We start from the raw sequence: 17,329 nt of genomic DNA, 5'->3' as shown, positions 1-17,329 counted from the left end.
TAGCTTATATAGACAATAGACATAGAAGAAAAAAAAGAGTAAATTAAATTATTAGGACTAATGTTGTATTATAATATTGTTATAGCAAAAATTCGGACACAATTCAATTACTGGCTATACTACTAGCAGCTACGTCCCCAGAAGCCTCAAGGGGGGTGGAAAAGTTTTTTCTTAATTATAAAATGTTTACTTTTTGAGGTTTCATCTTTTATTTGGAGGGTGGAGATACCCTCCCCCCAAAATAGTTAAAAACCTTCCCTGAACCTATTTGAAGCTTCACTTCAAAGGAGAACCTTTGTTATAGAAAAAAAAACCTACTACTGCAATGTACATACATTATAGGATTGTATTCTTTTCGGATATCTTGAGATTGTTTTACAAACTCTTTATCAAAAACAGTGGTAGAATTTGTATTTGAATGAACGGGTTACGTCATCAAAACAATTGAAAAATTAGTTTTGGTTACCATATTATGGTTACAATTGCAAAATGTATCATTTCTTTCAACCCAATTTAAATAATACTTAAAAGCTTAAAACGTAAAGTATTGGAGTATAAACAATCTTAAAAGTGATTAATCAACAATGAAGACAACATTCATAAAAACAAGGCTCTAAAATAAGTAGAAAACACTTGAAGCGTGCCAGAAACTAATTAACAGAATATTAATGCATAAGTCTGATCAAAATTGTATATAAACTTGTTGAAAAATTGCTTAAATATTATTGTCCTAGAAATTGATAGTCAAAAATCAGAAAAATAGAATAACTATATCATACAATAAATTGTTGCCAAAACAGATAAAAATCAGCATGTTTTAAATCAAAGTAGGAAAATACTGATAAAGCATAACGACGATAGAGTTGCTACGTCTTCTAAATCGTACCTAACTGTGTTAGAAAACATATAAGGAAGTTTTAAATCGATAAGACAATTATAATTAGGGTTGGGCCGGATATCCAGCGATTTTCAATATCCGGTCGAATACCGGATACTGAAACTATACCTCCCTAGCTCTGAATATAATCAATTAGGAAATTAGGATTAAAAGTGATATAATGATTTGGGCTTAAACAACAATAAATATTAAAATTGTGATATATTTAACAATATTTAGTTAAATGGGTATATATAATATAGAAATATTAAGAAGGGAATAAATTTGGACCTAGTAATAGTGTCTAACTTTTTATCTTTGTGACGTAACAAAAATCCATCTCTTTTTTAGGGATTTCCTTTCCCACCTCCCCTCTCATCCTTCGATTTTTGTTACGTCACAAAGATAAAAAAGTTAGACACTATTACTAGGTTCAATAAATTTAAATCACAATATAATTCATAGAAACAATACATTACACTCAATAAAATTTAAAAATTATAACCCTAAATAGTTAGGTAAATCAAAATTTTTAATATCTTGCATATTGAAATCTCTCATAGTAATATTTAAGCTTTTCAAAGTTTTTGATTGAATTTCCAGAAATCTTTTAAGATCTTGGTTATCATGGAAAGTTCCTTCACTAAAAAGTTTAAAACTCTCCAACTTAGAATCTTCAAAAGCTTCAAAAATATCAAATCTATTACATCTAATAGTTAAATGCTTTAGTTTATGAAACTTTATATTGTCTAAAGGTCCAATGATCATTTGAGCAGTTTGATTGACTTCAAGACTAACAAGACTTGCGGAACATTTACTTAACAAAAGACAAAGATTTGAATTGCTTGTTGGATAGGTTCTTCTGTTTGTATGGTGCCAGGTTAAACTTTGAATACTTGTAGGCAGTAACAAATTTGATTCAATTTGTTGAGTTGTCATATAATCAGCATTAACTTGTAAATCTTTAAGGTTATTAGAACATAAAGACAAAAGTTTGGTAAAAAAAGCAACATCATTTACAGCAAGCTTCAGAGTTTGAACTTTGGACAGGTCAAAATTCAAGTTTTGAAGAGAGTCTACTCCAGTATTCTGTGAAATTTCCAGGTATTCCAGATTTCTGGAGGCGACTTGTAAGAGAGAACTCCAGTCAATCTCATTTCTGTTCATTTCCAGGTGGATTAGTTTTGGTAGAGGTTTTGACAACTCTTTGAAATTGTAATTAATTGTTTCTCCTTTAAATTTCAAAGTTTTCAGTGTTCCATGGCATGTTTCTAAAAAATAAATATTAGTTATTTTTATGATCTATTGTACTTTTGAAACAGCAATTGAAAATTTTTATAATATATATATAAAAAAAAAATCTCGCTAACTGCTCCAGTCAAAAAAAAATTTTTTTTTTTTTCATTTTAGAACAGGAATTAAAAAGGTGGAATATAGATTATAATCGACTATTGAAGTGTTTTAAAAAGATACAAAGACACTTTAAAAGCTTGGCAAATTTAATCCAATCACTTTAGAATGTAAGATTTTTTAATAAAGAATCTCGCTAACTATTATATAATTGAGTTTTCCATTTTAGGGAAGCTTCACATATGTAGTTCCTCGGATTTTTAGGCGTTTTCCTCTTAGAAATATTTTTTTCGATTTTTAAATTTTTTATAAACCCAACCCCCAAAACGGAACAACTATTTTAGGTTAGGTTAGTTTTTTGGCTAGGGAGCCGAGCGCTGCGGCTATGCAGGCAAGGGTGCCGAGCGCCGCGGCCAGAGTTCATAATTCTGTCGGGACGGGGAGGTGGGGGTTTAGTATAAAAATTTTCAAAATTGAAAAAAATATTTCTAAAAGGATATTACCGATGGTTTTAGACATTGAAAATCAACCAATGGTGTCGCTTATATTAACACAGCCAAGTAACAGAAAATATTTAGAAGCAGACAAAAGAGGTCTTTGAAAAAGGAAGGGAGGTAGTTGTCTGTTTATACATCTATACTATAGATCTGTTTTTTATAGTCTTGTGGTGGTTTTGAATATATTACCAACATTTCCCTCCCTAGATGCTAGGGCCGTGAAACCACTACTTATAATAAATTATCTAACAGAAGAATCAAACATTTCTCACTCATCTGACAAGCGTTAATCTCAATAACTTCAAGTTTGCTAAATTTATATTCATTATTTGATACAACAGTTTCTTCTAATGGGAAATTGTTTAAAATTATTTTGTTTATTGGTTGATTGATGCTGTTTAGGAGATTTGTTATGCCAGTTGCTACATCCCTAAAGCACATTAAATTTATGATATATAAAAAACACAAATTTTAATGCAAAGAGAATTTTTAAGGAGGCAATAATTCGAGGAACTGATTTCCAGAAAAACAGAACCTAATCAATCAGAAGGTTGCTATGAAATATTTAAAAGAGACATTTTGTTCTACTTTAAATATTTGGAACCAGCGTCTACGTTCTAGTGGAGGGGTATATTGTCCTCAAATTTTCATATTAGAAAAACAGAATTACCCCAAACGGGGGGATGAGGGAATGGTTCTCATTCGATTTAGCTGTTGTTTACTAAAAAAGGACAAAATGTTCAGGGTAGTTTTTCCTTCCCTATCGCAAAATAGCTCAAAACCATACCTTGACAACTATTTCTCTGACACCGAGAATAAAGTATCTGACGTGATAGTATACAAACAGACGGACAGACAGACACTATTTATACATTTTTAAAAGTAAGATTTAGATATTATCGTCCAACTAAGAAGCTGTTTATAGTGCCTATAAAAAATGACGTCGTACAATATAAATGACCAATGGCAGGCCAATACAGAGATTAAATTACAAATCGCAGGCTAGTTTAAATTTGAATTGACTAATGGTAGGCCAGTATCACTTTTATAGGCACTATAGAAAACTTCTCAAACTAAATGACAATTAAATTTGGTGTGCTTTTCCTGTATTTATAAGTTTGTAACTCCAACTCTTCTAGACAAGATAATTGTAATCCAGAATCTTTAAACTTTGAAACATCAAGAACACACAGACTGTAGACTTGTGGTGCTGTCATAATGAGAAGCTCCATTAAATCCTAAATAAAAATAATTATTATAGAAAATTTAGTGCTTTCCCTCAAAGTGCATGGGTATACAATACTAAACTCTCCCTAATATTTAAGTATATTAAAATTTAGGACAAGGGAGTTTTTTCCTATGCAATTGTCTAATCAATGAGGGCTATCCATGGCCTCCATGGGCAATTTAAAAAGGGTGAATCGACCAATGGCCTTATTTTTTTATTTTTCCCACGGAAGGGTGAATGTAACCTAAACCAAAATCAAAGAAAATTGTCCTGGGATTACAAGGAGTTCTACAGTAAGGGTTAGAAAGAAGATTATTCTATCATCCATTGTCCTATCTCATTATCCATACAATTACCTGATCATCAAAATAAGATTCTGGTAAAACAAACTTAAACTTGACCCAATCTTTGATCCTGTTAGTGAAGCAGCTTATAGAGCCTATTAAAAATGACGTCTTCAACACAAATGACCAATGATAAGCCAATACACAGACTAAATTACCAATAACAGGCCAGTATACATTTTAACTGACCAATGGTAGGTTAGTATGACGTCATTTTTTATAGGAACTGTAAAAAGCTTCCCTGTTTGTATTAATTAACTGAAGTAGATACTTGATGCATCCTTTAAAAATTGACATTAACAAAAGCCCAATTTACCAATTTAGAGGTATTTTAGGGAGGGAGGGGTCATTGGATTATTTATTGCAATAATCCCCAAAGATATTTAATTACGTTTTCTTATTCGTTGGCATAACAACTTTGGGGATTGGTTGGTTAAATAAGCTTAGTGTTCAATCGTTTCAAACACTAATTCTAATAAACAGAGAAGGGGTAATTTTGTGTATCATCATTGAGGATGTACACCAATTTGTCGGCCATTGTCTTATCCCTTTCGATCCTTGAGTATTTCAAACAAGAAAAGTATATGCAATGCTAATGTCAATGCCTATAGGTTTTCCGCTGTTTAAATCTATACATGATAATTCAGTTGACAGAAGATCTATGGATAAATAACGGAATCTCTTGTCCAATTTGGTCACTGATTCATTCAACCTTAAAAAAGACATAATCTTTTAAAATAGACAATTTAAGTTATAGCTAAATAGAAGACATAATTTTTATGATAGACGGCTGAAAAGTTTTTAAGATCCACTATATATATCAATGACTATTTAATGATTGCATATAATCTACTAGATCCGTTGGTCCGTTAGTCATGCTTCAGAATACAAAAATATTCTTTCATGCACAAAGATTTGTGATTTGATTTTTTTCTACCTTTCTTTTTTATGACCACTGAACATCTAATCTAAAACTCACTTTGTCCTTCCTTAACAAATTAATCTACAAATTATACTTAATATAATTAAAAATAAATACCTTTTACTTACAAATCTCAATTTCTTTCTTTCATTGATTGTGAGAAGTTGTAAAATAAGACCAAGACAATCTATTGGTATGTTTAATAACATTTTTCTGAAACAATTTATTTCAAAAGATCAAATTTCAACAATAGGAGGGGGGGAGGGGGGGGGGGTGCAGAGCTTCAAGCACCAATTATAGTTAACATATTAGATACCATATTTTACACCCCACATAACAACTGACTTCCAACCCCCTGACACATCATTACACCTCTCCTGTCGTCTGTATTATACCTCTCTTTACCACTCTCGATTTTAATTTGAAAGGGGTGTTTCAATTGCAAAAATCTGCTTGTGACATTGTTCCCGTTTACATTAGTGTAATTCTATCTATTGCATATAATCAAGTGTTACGTAGTAGATGGTTTCTAGTTAATAAGACAGTTAATAATTAAATATTTAAAATTGCATAGTTATTGATGTAAATATATACAATTTTATTTCAATGACAACAAATGATTTACAACAACAAAAACACTTGATAACTGCCTTAACTTCACATTATTGGCAAATAACAAATAATAATTGTCTGCTTGTGTGTGCTTTAAGAGATAAGAGAAAGCAATAACTGTGTATATGAAAGAAAGTTACTTGGAAAAGAGGAAGTTATCACACACACACACATACATTATAACATTAACACACACACACACACATCCAAACCAATTTAATCATTGAATGGTTTTCAGAAAAAGACGACTTTTGAATTACTCTATTTGTAATTTAGAATGTAAAGGGTCAAAATAAAAACAAGGATGAGAAAGGCCACATCATGTAAAGATGAATCACAAGTATAAATAGTAAACAATAGTATATTCTTTTAAAACCAATTTAATGCATTCGATGATTCGATTTTATGTTTACATATTTAAAGAGTTTAGTATGTTAAAATCGAAAAGATATAAATTAAAAAAAAAACAAGGAAAATTATGTTTATAAGCAGACAGCTTTGAAAAAATTGATAATTAAAAGACCATACATTTCATTGACAATATATATTCTTTTTCAATCTTTTTTTTTAAACATGAATAAAGGTTGATGATTTTTAAGTTACAAAATTCCAGAGTGAGAGTGAGACAATGGGCTGTTTATTTCAATAGTCCCGAAAGTTTTATAATTTCGTTTTCTTATTCTTTGAATTAAATTTTTTTTTTGGATTTTAGTGATTTTTTGTTGGATGGTTCATTAAGTTCAGTGTTCAAACGTTTCAACCACTAATCTTAATGTGCAAAAGTTATAATTTTGTATATTATCATTGAGGATGTCAGAAATTTATCGGCCATTGTCTTTTCCCTTTAGATCCCTGCAAAATTCCTTAATTTCCCTGTTTCCTGATTAGTGGTTGAAACGTTTGAACACTCAACTTAATGAATCAACCAATCAAAATTCAATTTTAGGGACTAGTGTAATAAACAGCTTAATGTCCCCTTCCTCCCTAGCCGGGTTTATAAAGATTGACCGCCCTGTGCTCTGCACTTCTCTTCATGAATTTAGGGATAGGTCAACAAGGAATAATCAAGTCTTTTCTCTAATTTAACAAATTTGATATAACACATGCATTTTTTATTCTGTATTTTACGAAAAATGTTTTTTATTATCCAAAGCAACTCAATAAGTTATCTTGTATGTCTTCCCTCCATTCTGTCTTTATGTCTGCCTGTTTACTTGCTCTCTATTCGGTCCTCTCTCCTGTAAAAAACAATCGGTGCTTTACCCACAAGTGATTTTTTTACCTATGCCTAACCCTTGTGGGGCTACCCTTTTATCAACATGACTTAACCTAAGATGATATTACGTAATAAACAAACAAACTAAAAACTACTCTACCCTTTATTTTAAATTTATTTCAAAATAAGGGATTCAGTGCCCAATAAGGTATTTTGTTGAAGTCTAATAATTCTTACCCTCATCTCATATCAAAATGTCTATTTCGCCCTCTATCTATCTATCAATCTTATTCTCACATTTGTACAGAATGAACGATTAGAATAACAAATTTAATCTACCTACCATTACCATATCCCTGCGTCCTCGAGACTGCTGATGAACTTGAAAAAGCTATTTAGTCTTATTAAAGCATTGAGGCGCGCAGTTAGGCCCAGGAACTATCAACACACACAGTGACCGGCGCGCTATGTCATTTCGCGCGCGATTTTGTATGTGAGTGTGTGTGTGTCAGTCAGGTTAAGTGAATGAGTGTCCTCACAACCAAACAAAAAATAAATAAAATTATATATAAAAATTATTATGTACAAAAAATCTTCCAAAATAATTGCAAAAATCCTTTAAATCTAAATTAATTCTCAACTTCAGTTTTATATTTACATCTGAAGAGTACAAACATGCAAGAAACAATTTGAAATGTCTAAACAGATAAATAAAATACATATTCTATTTGTGAATTAACAACTAATAAGACTGTTTTATTTATTTTAATATCAATTTATTAACCTATAATCTTTATATAAGAATAATAGGATATCTGTCTGCCTATTCGTAGCGAAAGATTTAATCAAGCACTAATCCGAGATGTTTCTCATTTACAGTGAAGCTTTCTACATGTCCATGAAATAAATGATTATAAAATTTAGCTGTTTTGAATGACTTTAAATGAGTGTTATGGCTGAGAAAGAAGTTACTGCGTTCTTTCTCATTTTACTATACAATATTAATGTGTACAGTGCTAAAAAACATTATATTTTGATTGCTGTGGACTTGTGATATTCTTGTTAGAAAATGTTTATTTAAGTAATGTTAGTTATTATACACTAGAAAAAGTTATAAAATATTCGCCTTTTATAAAAGTAACAGAATGTCAGTTTGTCTATCTGTCTGTAGCTAAGGACCGATTTGATTTTCCTTAACAGTGAAGCTTCTCATAGGTCTAGAGAAGTTCATATCTTTTTGGGAGGATACTTCAACCAACCTAAAAGATTGGCGTGGAAACTTTCCCCCCCAACCAAAAAAATTTTTACCTTTTTTCTTAAAGGAAAGATTTTTTCCCCTCCTGAGATTGTCCTGATTATAATGATTATCCTTTCAGAACTTCCTGGCTTTAGTTAGCTAAAATTGTAACTATTAATCTAAATTAAAGAAAAAACTACGTGCAAACGGAAATATCAGGAAAATCTTCATGGAAATCTGATATAAGACTAATTGTGTAAATATTTCAAATTATTTTAAGGTAGAATTTCTATCTTTTTACACATTTAAAATGTAGACATATGTGCGTTTTACAAGAAATTAAAGCAAAGACTGTTGAAGTAGCAAGGCTACGCATTTCGTGTGAATAAGGTTTACATCAAAATTTTACCTTCCTAATTTTTTTAGATTATTTTCTTGACAATTGAGATTCACTTACTTTGTCTTCCGTCTGTATATAATACTATATAGCAATTTACTTGGCTGATATCAAAGATAGATAGCCTAATATTTCCTCCAACAATTAACTTGACTTTTCTTTCAATGAACTATAGTTTTGTGTATTTTGACTTTATCAAAGTGTTTGATGTATGTATTACATTATCAAACATTTACAAGGTTTAACAGCAAAGATCTTTGTGATTGGATGGTATTTTTTAATACAAATGTCTTCTACCTTTCAAAAATTTTCATAAAGATACAGGGTTTTGCCTCATAATTTATTTTTCTTCTGAAAAGGTTTTATTTTACTAGGACAATTCTATAACCAAGTCAAATTTTCAATCAGAACTACAAGAGACAAACCTCAACTATTAATTTTAGGATGATTTTTTTGGGGGGGCGGGGGGGGGCGTCCAGGGATGATTTCCCTTGGGACTCCTAAAAAATATTTATAAATCTTCCCTCAACCTATAAGTTGCTTCAGTGATCCAGATCATAGATGTTAGCGAGATCTTAATTTACAGACAGGTGTACATGCTCATAGACATCCTTTTACTTTTATACATATAAGCTTTTAATTAAATGATGAATTTTAATCAATTTAACAAGAGCAATTATTTTCAGAGAGGCGGAGAAGAAATCTCCAAAAATGGGAAGTGGAGGAGGAGGGGGAGAGAGAGCCTTTGAAACAAGGTAAAACATTTTAAGTTTGTTTGTATAATATTGGTAAAATGCAAGAAAAATGGCAACCAATGAAGTAAATTTATGCCTATTGACTCAATTATTATTTTCCTCTCTAGATATTATTTCTAACTACGATTCAGTTTGCTTTACCCAGAGAAAAAAGACAAACAAGTAAAAATTTTCCCACAACACACTTCCTTCTTTGGGAGCTTTTTACCCACTCCCTTAAGTTACAGCACTAAACAAGTTTTTGGCCAATAAAATATCCAAATTTTCAGCAATTTCAAATAAAATTAATTTGCGAAATCACGGCCCCTGGCTTTGCCTTTTAAGAAAATTGCAGAATCACTGAATCAATGTTTGTTATTATGTTGATACAATTTAATATGTTTGCCTGTTTGCCATAAACATAAAATCCTATAATAAATTAATGATATAGATAAATAATAATCAAATTATTTAGACATCAATGCAAACATTAGTTTTACATAAAAATTCTATTTGACAAAAATATATTTCTTTAAACATAAAGCTAAAAATATTTTAGTTTAGTTGTGTAAAATTTGTTTTTATTTAAGTCTGTGTCTGTCTCGCCTGATTAATGATAAAAATGTTGAAACATTTTCTAAATGTAAAATTTTCTTTGACGTGTTTTTGATAAAAATTGACAGTTTGAAGTTTACTAAGCTTTGAATAGACTTTTAAGTTACATCATAGTGTTACTCATATAATTTTGTACCCTTATGTCAGCTTATGTCAATCTGTCTATCTTAGTATCCTATATCATCTATTATCAATTATCTATTTATTAGCGGCTACGACTCTCTAGGGGCAATTGAGGAGGGGGGAGGTGAATTTGATAACCCAATTTTTTATTGTAGATTTTAAAAGAAAAACTAAAAAAAACTGCTACTCTCTCCCAAATAATTATAAATCTTTCCAGGACCTTTGAGAAGCTACCCTGTTATGGAGAACCATATCGGTTCTGCGGTTAGCGAAATTCTTCGGTACAGAAAGACATACATACATACAGACCAAGATCCTTTTACTTCATTATTATAAGGATTGTTTAATCAATATACCTTATGATTTATATTTTTTCAACTGAACTAACAATTTCAGAGGTGGGTTTATGAAAACTTTTTTCTATCATTAAATCGTCTTCATTATAATTAATCAATAGAAACTATGACAAATTGCGCAATAATGCCGAGTAAACTTATATAGGTTTGTCTGGGATCATGGAGGCGAGGAAGTGTTCCTATGTATATTTAGAGATAAACAAAATCTTACACTTCCTATGCTTAAAAACTCAACAGGTAAAAATTTGTCTCTTATGATTATGTAAAGGAGAACCATAGTGGTTCAGCGGTTAGTGAGATCCTTCGGTACAGACAGATAGACAAACGAACATCCTCTTACTTTATTATAAGTATTGATATTGATTTACAGTTTACATTTATTTTAAATGATTAAATGATTCAAATTGTTAGACTATACCATGTTCTCTTTTATTCTTTCTTTGTGTTTTCTTTTTCTTTATTCTCTTACCTCTTCATTTTGGCCGTAAGTTAGCTTATTAACCATAGCTTTGTTAATATCAGACGTAAACGACCTTGTATTTGTTTAGGTTATTTTGAAGTGACAACTTTACTCGGCCAAGGGAGATTTGAGTATTGCTTTTCTGTAGATGGAAAGGTAAATATTAATCAAATATTACCAGAGAGGGAGGGGACATTGGGGACATTTATTAAATATAGATTAAGTTGAGTGTTCAAACGCTTCAACCAATAATTTTAATCAATAGATGGGGTAGTTTTGTGTATCATCATTGGGGATGTATTGTACATTAATTTATCGGTCATTATCGTATCCCTTTTATATCCCTGAATATTACCTTATTCTAAAAAGTTCTCATTTCTATGTAATTCTCCTTTTCCAGTATACTAGCCGACTTTAGGTCTTCACATATTACCTCCCCCACCCCCCTCACACACTTATTTTGTTTTATAAAATCTGCTAAAAACCTTTAAAAAAATGATTGAGAAAAAGTAATGAACATAGGGAAGTTGTTTGTCATAATTGGGTTAAAAAGTGAAAACATTAACAGTTGCACCTAATTTTTTAGTAAAGGGGTTGACACTCCCACACGCCCCTGTTGATATACTAAATTTTTGGTACCGACAGAAAGACATACATACGTTCTATTACTTTTATAAATGTTCATCTTTTTTATGTTTTTTTAATATCTTCTTTTAGTGGACCCATGATCCTGATTTACCCGCCCTTAAAAATGAATTTGGACATTACAGGTTAACAGATTTTTGTATATTCAAATATAAATATAAATTGTGTAATCACAAGAAAGATTTCAAAATTATGAGAAATTTGTTTATAGAAGGAAAAAAGAATCATATTTTCGACCGATATGTATGTATAGTAGTGTAGTAAGGTTTTGTTTGTACAAAAAGATCTCGCTAACTATTGAACTGATTAAGTTCTCCATTTTAGGAAAGCTTCACATAGTACCAAGAATTGTTTTATACTTTTAGATTTAGATAACTACCTGCCCCCCTTTTTCAAGGACCTTTTTCGTCTGCTAGCAAATTGTTTTCTGGTACTTGTCTGTGTTAAGATTCTTGACACTATTGGTTGATTTTCAAAGACCCAATTGAGAGTTGGCACAAGGTCCTTGGGATGGGGACATACAGTTATATAACCCATTCCCCCTTTAGTGTTTAATGGTTTTTTTTCGCACCTCTCTTCCACTTTGAATACAAATCCCCCCCCCCATGCTAGGAACATTCCCTAGTGAAAAAAAGATGTTGTTAATTAATTATTTTTTATTTTAGTAACATGATAAAAATCGTTGACCCGCAGAAGGTTATTGACAGTAAGGTGGCCAAAGCAACAAATCTTGCTAGAACAGCTTCATCTACTTACAGGAATTCATGCAATCTAATACAAATCAAGGCTCTGAATATTTTGGCAGTCTGACGGCTGAAATGATCGAAAAAACGGCAGCCGTATAATGGAGAAAAGTAAATATAGGGCTTGATTTATCGGTGGCGGCATCTAAATTTTTATCCACTAAATTTGATCAATTGTAATTTTTAAGCTTCCGATAACTGGAAGTTGAGTCATTCATGATTTTGGGGAAAAGGTTTGTTTGGGTATTTTCGGTTTCTTGACATCGCCTCTTGAGTGGCATTTCGTCATATTTTCACAGTAGATTATGATAGGTTAGGTTAGGTAAATGTTAATGACTGCCCCGCAGGGATATAGCCCTACGCAGAGGCTTGAAAGTGGAGAAAATCTACTGTCAAATTACGATGAAACGCCCCTTAAGATCTGATGTCACGAAATTGACAATACCCAAAGGTTTTAGCTAACATTATTGGCCTTTAAACTTAACTTAAGAATTGAATTTTTTATGAAATTAACAATAAAACCAAATATTACTAGGCACATGTTAAGAAAGCACAAACAAATTCTTGTTGCTATCCTATAGGTATAAACCTTTGCATAACACAATCAGAACAAAACTATAAATTCTTTATCACATAATAAACATTTTTAAACAAATAAAAAGCATATTTGAAAATTCTGATTGGGCAACTTTTACAATTCAATAACATAGATTAACAAATTACATTTAAGTTTTGCTTTTTAAATTTTATTTTCCTTAGTTTTTGTGTACAGTTTATATTCTTCTGAAATTTTTATTTGTTAATATGAACCTAAAATATCTTAATTAAAGCAATATTCTACACTACAGCCTTATCTAAAAGTTATTTGAATGAAAGCCACATTTAAAAATGTGGACTATTAAGATTTGTAAATATTTCAATCTTATTTTGCCATTGTTGTTTGGCCATTCACATTGCAGGAATTAAACAGATGACAAATTACAGCCTTTGCACTTCAAATTAAATTCAAATATTTAGTTTTTGTTTTTTTAATATTGAACTTTTTAGAATATATCTTTAATCAGCTTAGAATAGGTTGAAAAGGGCTGTTACAACGCTTTCTAAATAAGCTTTTTTTCTAATGAGAAACAGAAACACGGCTACTTTAGTTAGGCTAAAAATATTATTTTAATAAAATTGTAACTTTTTGCTTTGCCTCATACCTTACTCTTTGTAAAACATCGTCCTTGACGTAAAATATGTCTGAATATGTCTCATCTTTTAAATAAGAAAAATTTTACAGACATTCTTTCATTTAACTTAGAAAAATTCTTTTAAAAATATTTGCATTTTTCTTATATGAGGAAATAGGTATGCAAAAATGTTCTAATATTTTTTCTCATTAAAATTTTCATTTTTGAGATCATTGAAAAATTTGATGATTAATTGATAAACTCTGAAATATGCAAAGAATGCATGAATAAAATTATAGTTTGCCCTTGGAGAAATGTTTTTCTGGAGCAGATATGACAAGCAGCATGTTGTGCACAACTTTGAGTTTTACAGGTATTCAAATATTTATCAATTCAAGGTTTAATAGTTATTGTTTGTCAATCTTATTACATTATGTAAAAAAGGAAAGAATAATATTTTTAATTAAACTTCTAAGTTCTAAGACAAATTTTGGTTATTTATATTAAAAGGGGTAGTTTCAAGAAATGCATTCGAACTTAATTTAGTGAATTAATTGAATATATCAAGACTTGAAATCGTCTTTTTGTGACATATGCAATTTAAAAAGACGATTTTCAAGTCTTGATATTTTAAAAACTACGTGGTAGAAAATTGAAATTCTTTAAAATATATGCCATATAAATGTAGTTTAACCAATTAACCAGGAAAAAAATATGCTGTTCCTTAAATGCATTTCGTGAAACTACCCCTTTAGATAAAAAATACAATTAATTTTTATAGGTGAATTAAAATTTATATAAAAAAAAATTGCTTGTTTTAGAGAGCCTCGGCGAGTTAGGTGAATCAGGTAAATCAGTTTTTAAAATCTTATGTTCAAATTGTTCATCTTGGCTGATAAATTATCAAAATAATTATAAACTTTATACCCATCATTTAAACAAAATTAATCTAATAGGCAAAGAAATTATAAATCATACATTTTACTACTTCTCAGTTTGAACTTTTTGACACAAGGTTACTTATTGCTATTATTTGATGTTACAAACCCTTAAAGATGTTTTAAATGATAAAAGTAGAATTATTATTTATCTTATTGAAAAGCAATAAATTAACTACTTTTTTGGTAATTAATGATTAAATTATGATTTCTTCAAAATCATACTTGTATACATTCTAGATGAGGAAAGTGATGATACAGATGATGACAATGTTCCTGATCTTGATGAAGCTCTGGAAACTTCAACCCGATCAACATCTGCCTATGGATCTTCATATACTATCACACCTCTATCACCTATCTTGCCAGTTTCTTCACATCAAACCAATTCAAATTTTATAACACCTCCTGAAATAATCCACAGTTCTAAAATATCCATAAGGAAAGATGAAGTAAAAAGTATTGTTATTGATGATGGACTTGGAAAGAAGAAATCAATGTCTATTGTTGATAACATTCTAAAAGAACAAGCATTTTCTTCATTGGAAAGAAATAAAAAGCTTTCTGATAATTATGTTAAAGTTGATCAAGATAAAGATGAAGGTATTGTTAATGGCTCACTCACCTTAACTATGCCTAAAAGCAGTGAAAAGCAAAGTAATGGTTCAATTTCTGACAAAAAATCTGAAGTGAAAAAAACAAAAGAGGCTATTACAGCAGAAAAAGTAGAATCTAAAATTGTCACTGAAATAAAAGTTACAAATAAGGAAGCAAGTGCAAAATCTTCAGATATTCCTGATGGTCCAATCATGAAATCAATTTATCTAACTGAGCTGGAAGACAGTCCTGTCCCTGAAGATCCTGAGTATTATGAAAATATTGAAGTCAAGGATGTGCAAATAAAAATTGATACAAGTAATTTAGAGAAAAGAAAGTCTAAAGAGGTTGTAGAAGCAATTGAAAGCATTAGCAAGTCAACAGTTTCAGCAACTGAGACAAAGAAAATTAGTGATTTAAATACCAAGCAAATTGTTTCTTCTAAATCAAGTACAAAAGTGAATCTTGAAGAAGTTTATGATGAAGCAATTGTTGCTTTAAAATCTGTCGCTGAAGTTAAAGACGTTACAAAACCTATAACAGAAACAGTTCTACCAATTATCAAGGAGAACTCAGAAAGAAAGTTATCACATGATTCCAAAAATACCAATATTAGTAGTGAGGCAAATATCATTACAAAAAATGAAACTACTAATGCTGAAAAAGATACAGTTAAGCCAAAAATTGTTAATGATAATCAAATTTCTAAAGAAAAAGTAAAAACTACTGATGTAAAGAACAAAGCAGATACTAATAAATTTGATTTGAATGGAGAAATGGTGAGAGTTGTGATGGTAAATAAGGAAATTAAGCCTGCTGTGGAATCAAAGGCAAACTCTCCTGAGGATGTTAGCCAAAAAGCAGAAAAATCATCAAATATTAAACCTTTAAACAAGGATGATCTTACTTATTCTACAATTGACTTTAATGAGAAAACAGCAGCTGAGAGCAGAACAGTTACACATTTACAAGAAATGAAAAATCTAAAGAATGACAAGGAAATTCATAGTTTTAAAGCAGTTAAAGTCAGTCAAGTAACAGTAAATAATCCAGTAACACCAGATAATTTTTCAAGCCTGACAGAAACTTCAGTAAAGATAAGTAGTAAAGATGATAAAAATGTAAACAATAATAATGACCAATCAGAAGTAACCTACAAAGAAATCAGAAAGTCCCATCATATGTTAAATAGGGAAGTTAAAACTACGATTCAATCCACTGCTTTACCAAAGTCATTAAATGATGATATAAATCCAAAGCAAATTACTGACAAGGAAACTTTACTAAAGTTTCTTGAAACAGACAAATCACAAGATGTTATTAAAATTGATCATACTCAAAACAAAGATGAATACGCTGAAACCATTTCTGAAGTAGCTAAAACTGAATCTGTCAAAGATCTAGATGATAGTTTCTCTGATGGAAGTGATACTTTGAAGAGAAAAAAAGAATCTAAGGGTAAAACTTTCTTTAACATCTTATCAAAGAGCTTATCTAAAAGTAGTATATCAGCAAAGGAAAACAATACAATTCAGTCATCCATTCAAGACACTAAAGAAAATAATACAAGTAAGTCATCCATTAAGGCAAACATTGAAATTCCTGAAGTAAAATCCTCCACTAGTGCAAATATGGACATTCCTCAAAAAATACCTGGAGAAAAAATTCCAGAAAGTGAGCAACAATTAGTAATTCAGAAAAATGTGGACAAAAATAAAACTCTATGCCAAAAAGAAAATATTTTAATTGGTGAAAAAGATAAAACTGAAACTTCTAATGTTCAACCGATAAAAGTAATTGACCAGAAAAATGAAAATCAATTAGAAACAAGTTCAAGTTTGAAACATAATGATAAATCAAAAGTTGAAGAAGCTACTCCTGTAAATAATAGTGGTAAAAAAAATATTACAAATCCTATCAATGTTAGTGAAATAAAACCACTAGAAAATTTTGTCATAATGTGGTAATCTACACCCAAGTTTATGTATCCTTATCCCTGTTCACATTCTTATACTCTCTGGCTGAGTCAGACCTCCACTTGTAACCGCCACCATACTCCATCCTGCTGTGTTGAGGGCTAGTTGATTGTTGCAGGCCAAAGAGTGAATACGCTTCCTCCCGTCTGCACTTGGTTAGATACAAGCCTATAAGTCTAGGCTGGCGGTATCTATATTTCCCACGTGTTCAAGTACGTCGTTTCTTACCTAACTAAGAAACAGGACGTCTGAGCCTTTAATATATATATCATAATAAATATATCCTATAA

The 17,329-nt window shown here is 30.5% G+C and overlaps 1 protein-coding gene across 1 annotated transcript; it reads left to right on the top strand.

The window, feature by feature from the left end:
- Positions 1-9,370: 9,370 nt before the first annotated feature.
- On the top strand, positions 9,371-17,328 carry LOC145328387 (uncharacterized). The gene is made up of 8 exons (XM_080172025.1): positions 9,371-9,435; positions 10,654-10,745; positions 11,057-11,124; positions 11,686-11,738; positions 12,279-12,371; positions 13,828-13,901; positions 14,350-14,376; positions 14,707-17,328. Exons 1-8 carry the CDS (start codon positions 9,392-9,394, stop codon positions 17,028-17,030), a joined length of 2,775 nt encoding a protein of 924 aa, XP_080028151.1. The 5' UTR covers positions 9,371-9,391; the 3' UTR covers positions 17,031-17,328.
- The last annotated feature ends 1 nt before the right edge of the window (position 17,329 follows it).

Source organism: Acartia tonsa, chromosome 9 (genome assembly GCF_053477335.1).
Source record: "Acartia tonsa isolate MP-2025a chromosome 9, ASM5347733v1, whole genome shotgun sequence".
Lineage (NCBI taxonomy): Eukaryota > Metazoa > Arthropoda > Copepoda > Calanoida > Acartiidae > Acartia > Acartia tonsa.
This window is presented reverse-complemented; position numbering and strand designations above follow the sequence as displayed.

Excerpts from the sequence above, each read along its gene's own strand:
- LOC145328387 (XM_080172025.1), top strand. The coding sequence starts at position 9,392 with ATGGGAAGTGGAGGAGGAGGGGGAGAGAGAGCCTTTGAAACAAG. Across the intron at positions 10,746-11,056 it reads TATGCTTAAAAACTCAACAG|GTTATTTTGAAGTGACAACT; the intron begins GTAAAAATTTGT and ends GTATTTGTTTAG. Across the intron at positions 11,739-12,278 it reads AATGAATTTGGACATTACAG|TAACATGATAAAAATCGTTG; the intron begins GTTAACAGATTT and ends TTTTTATTTTAG.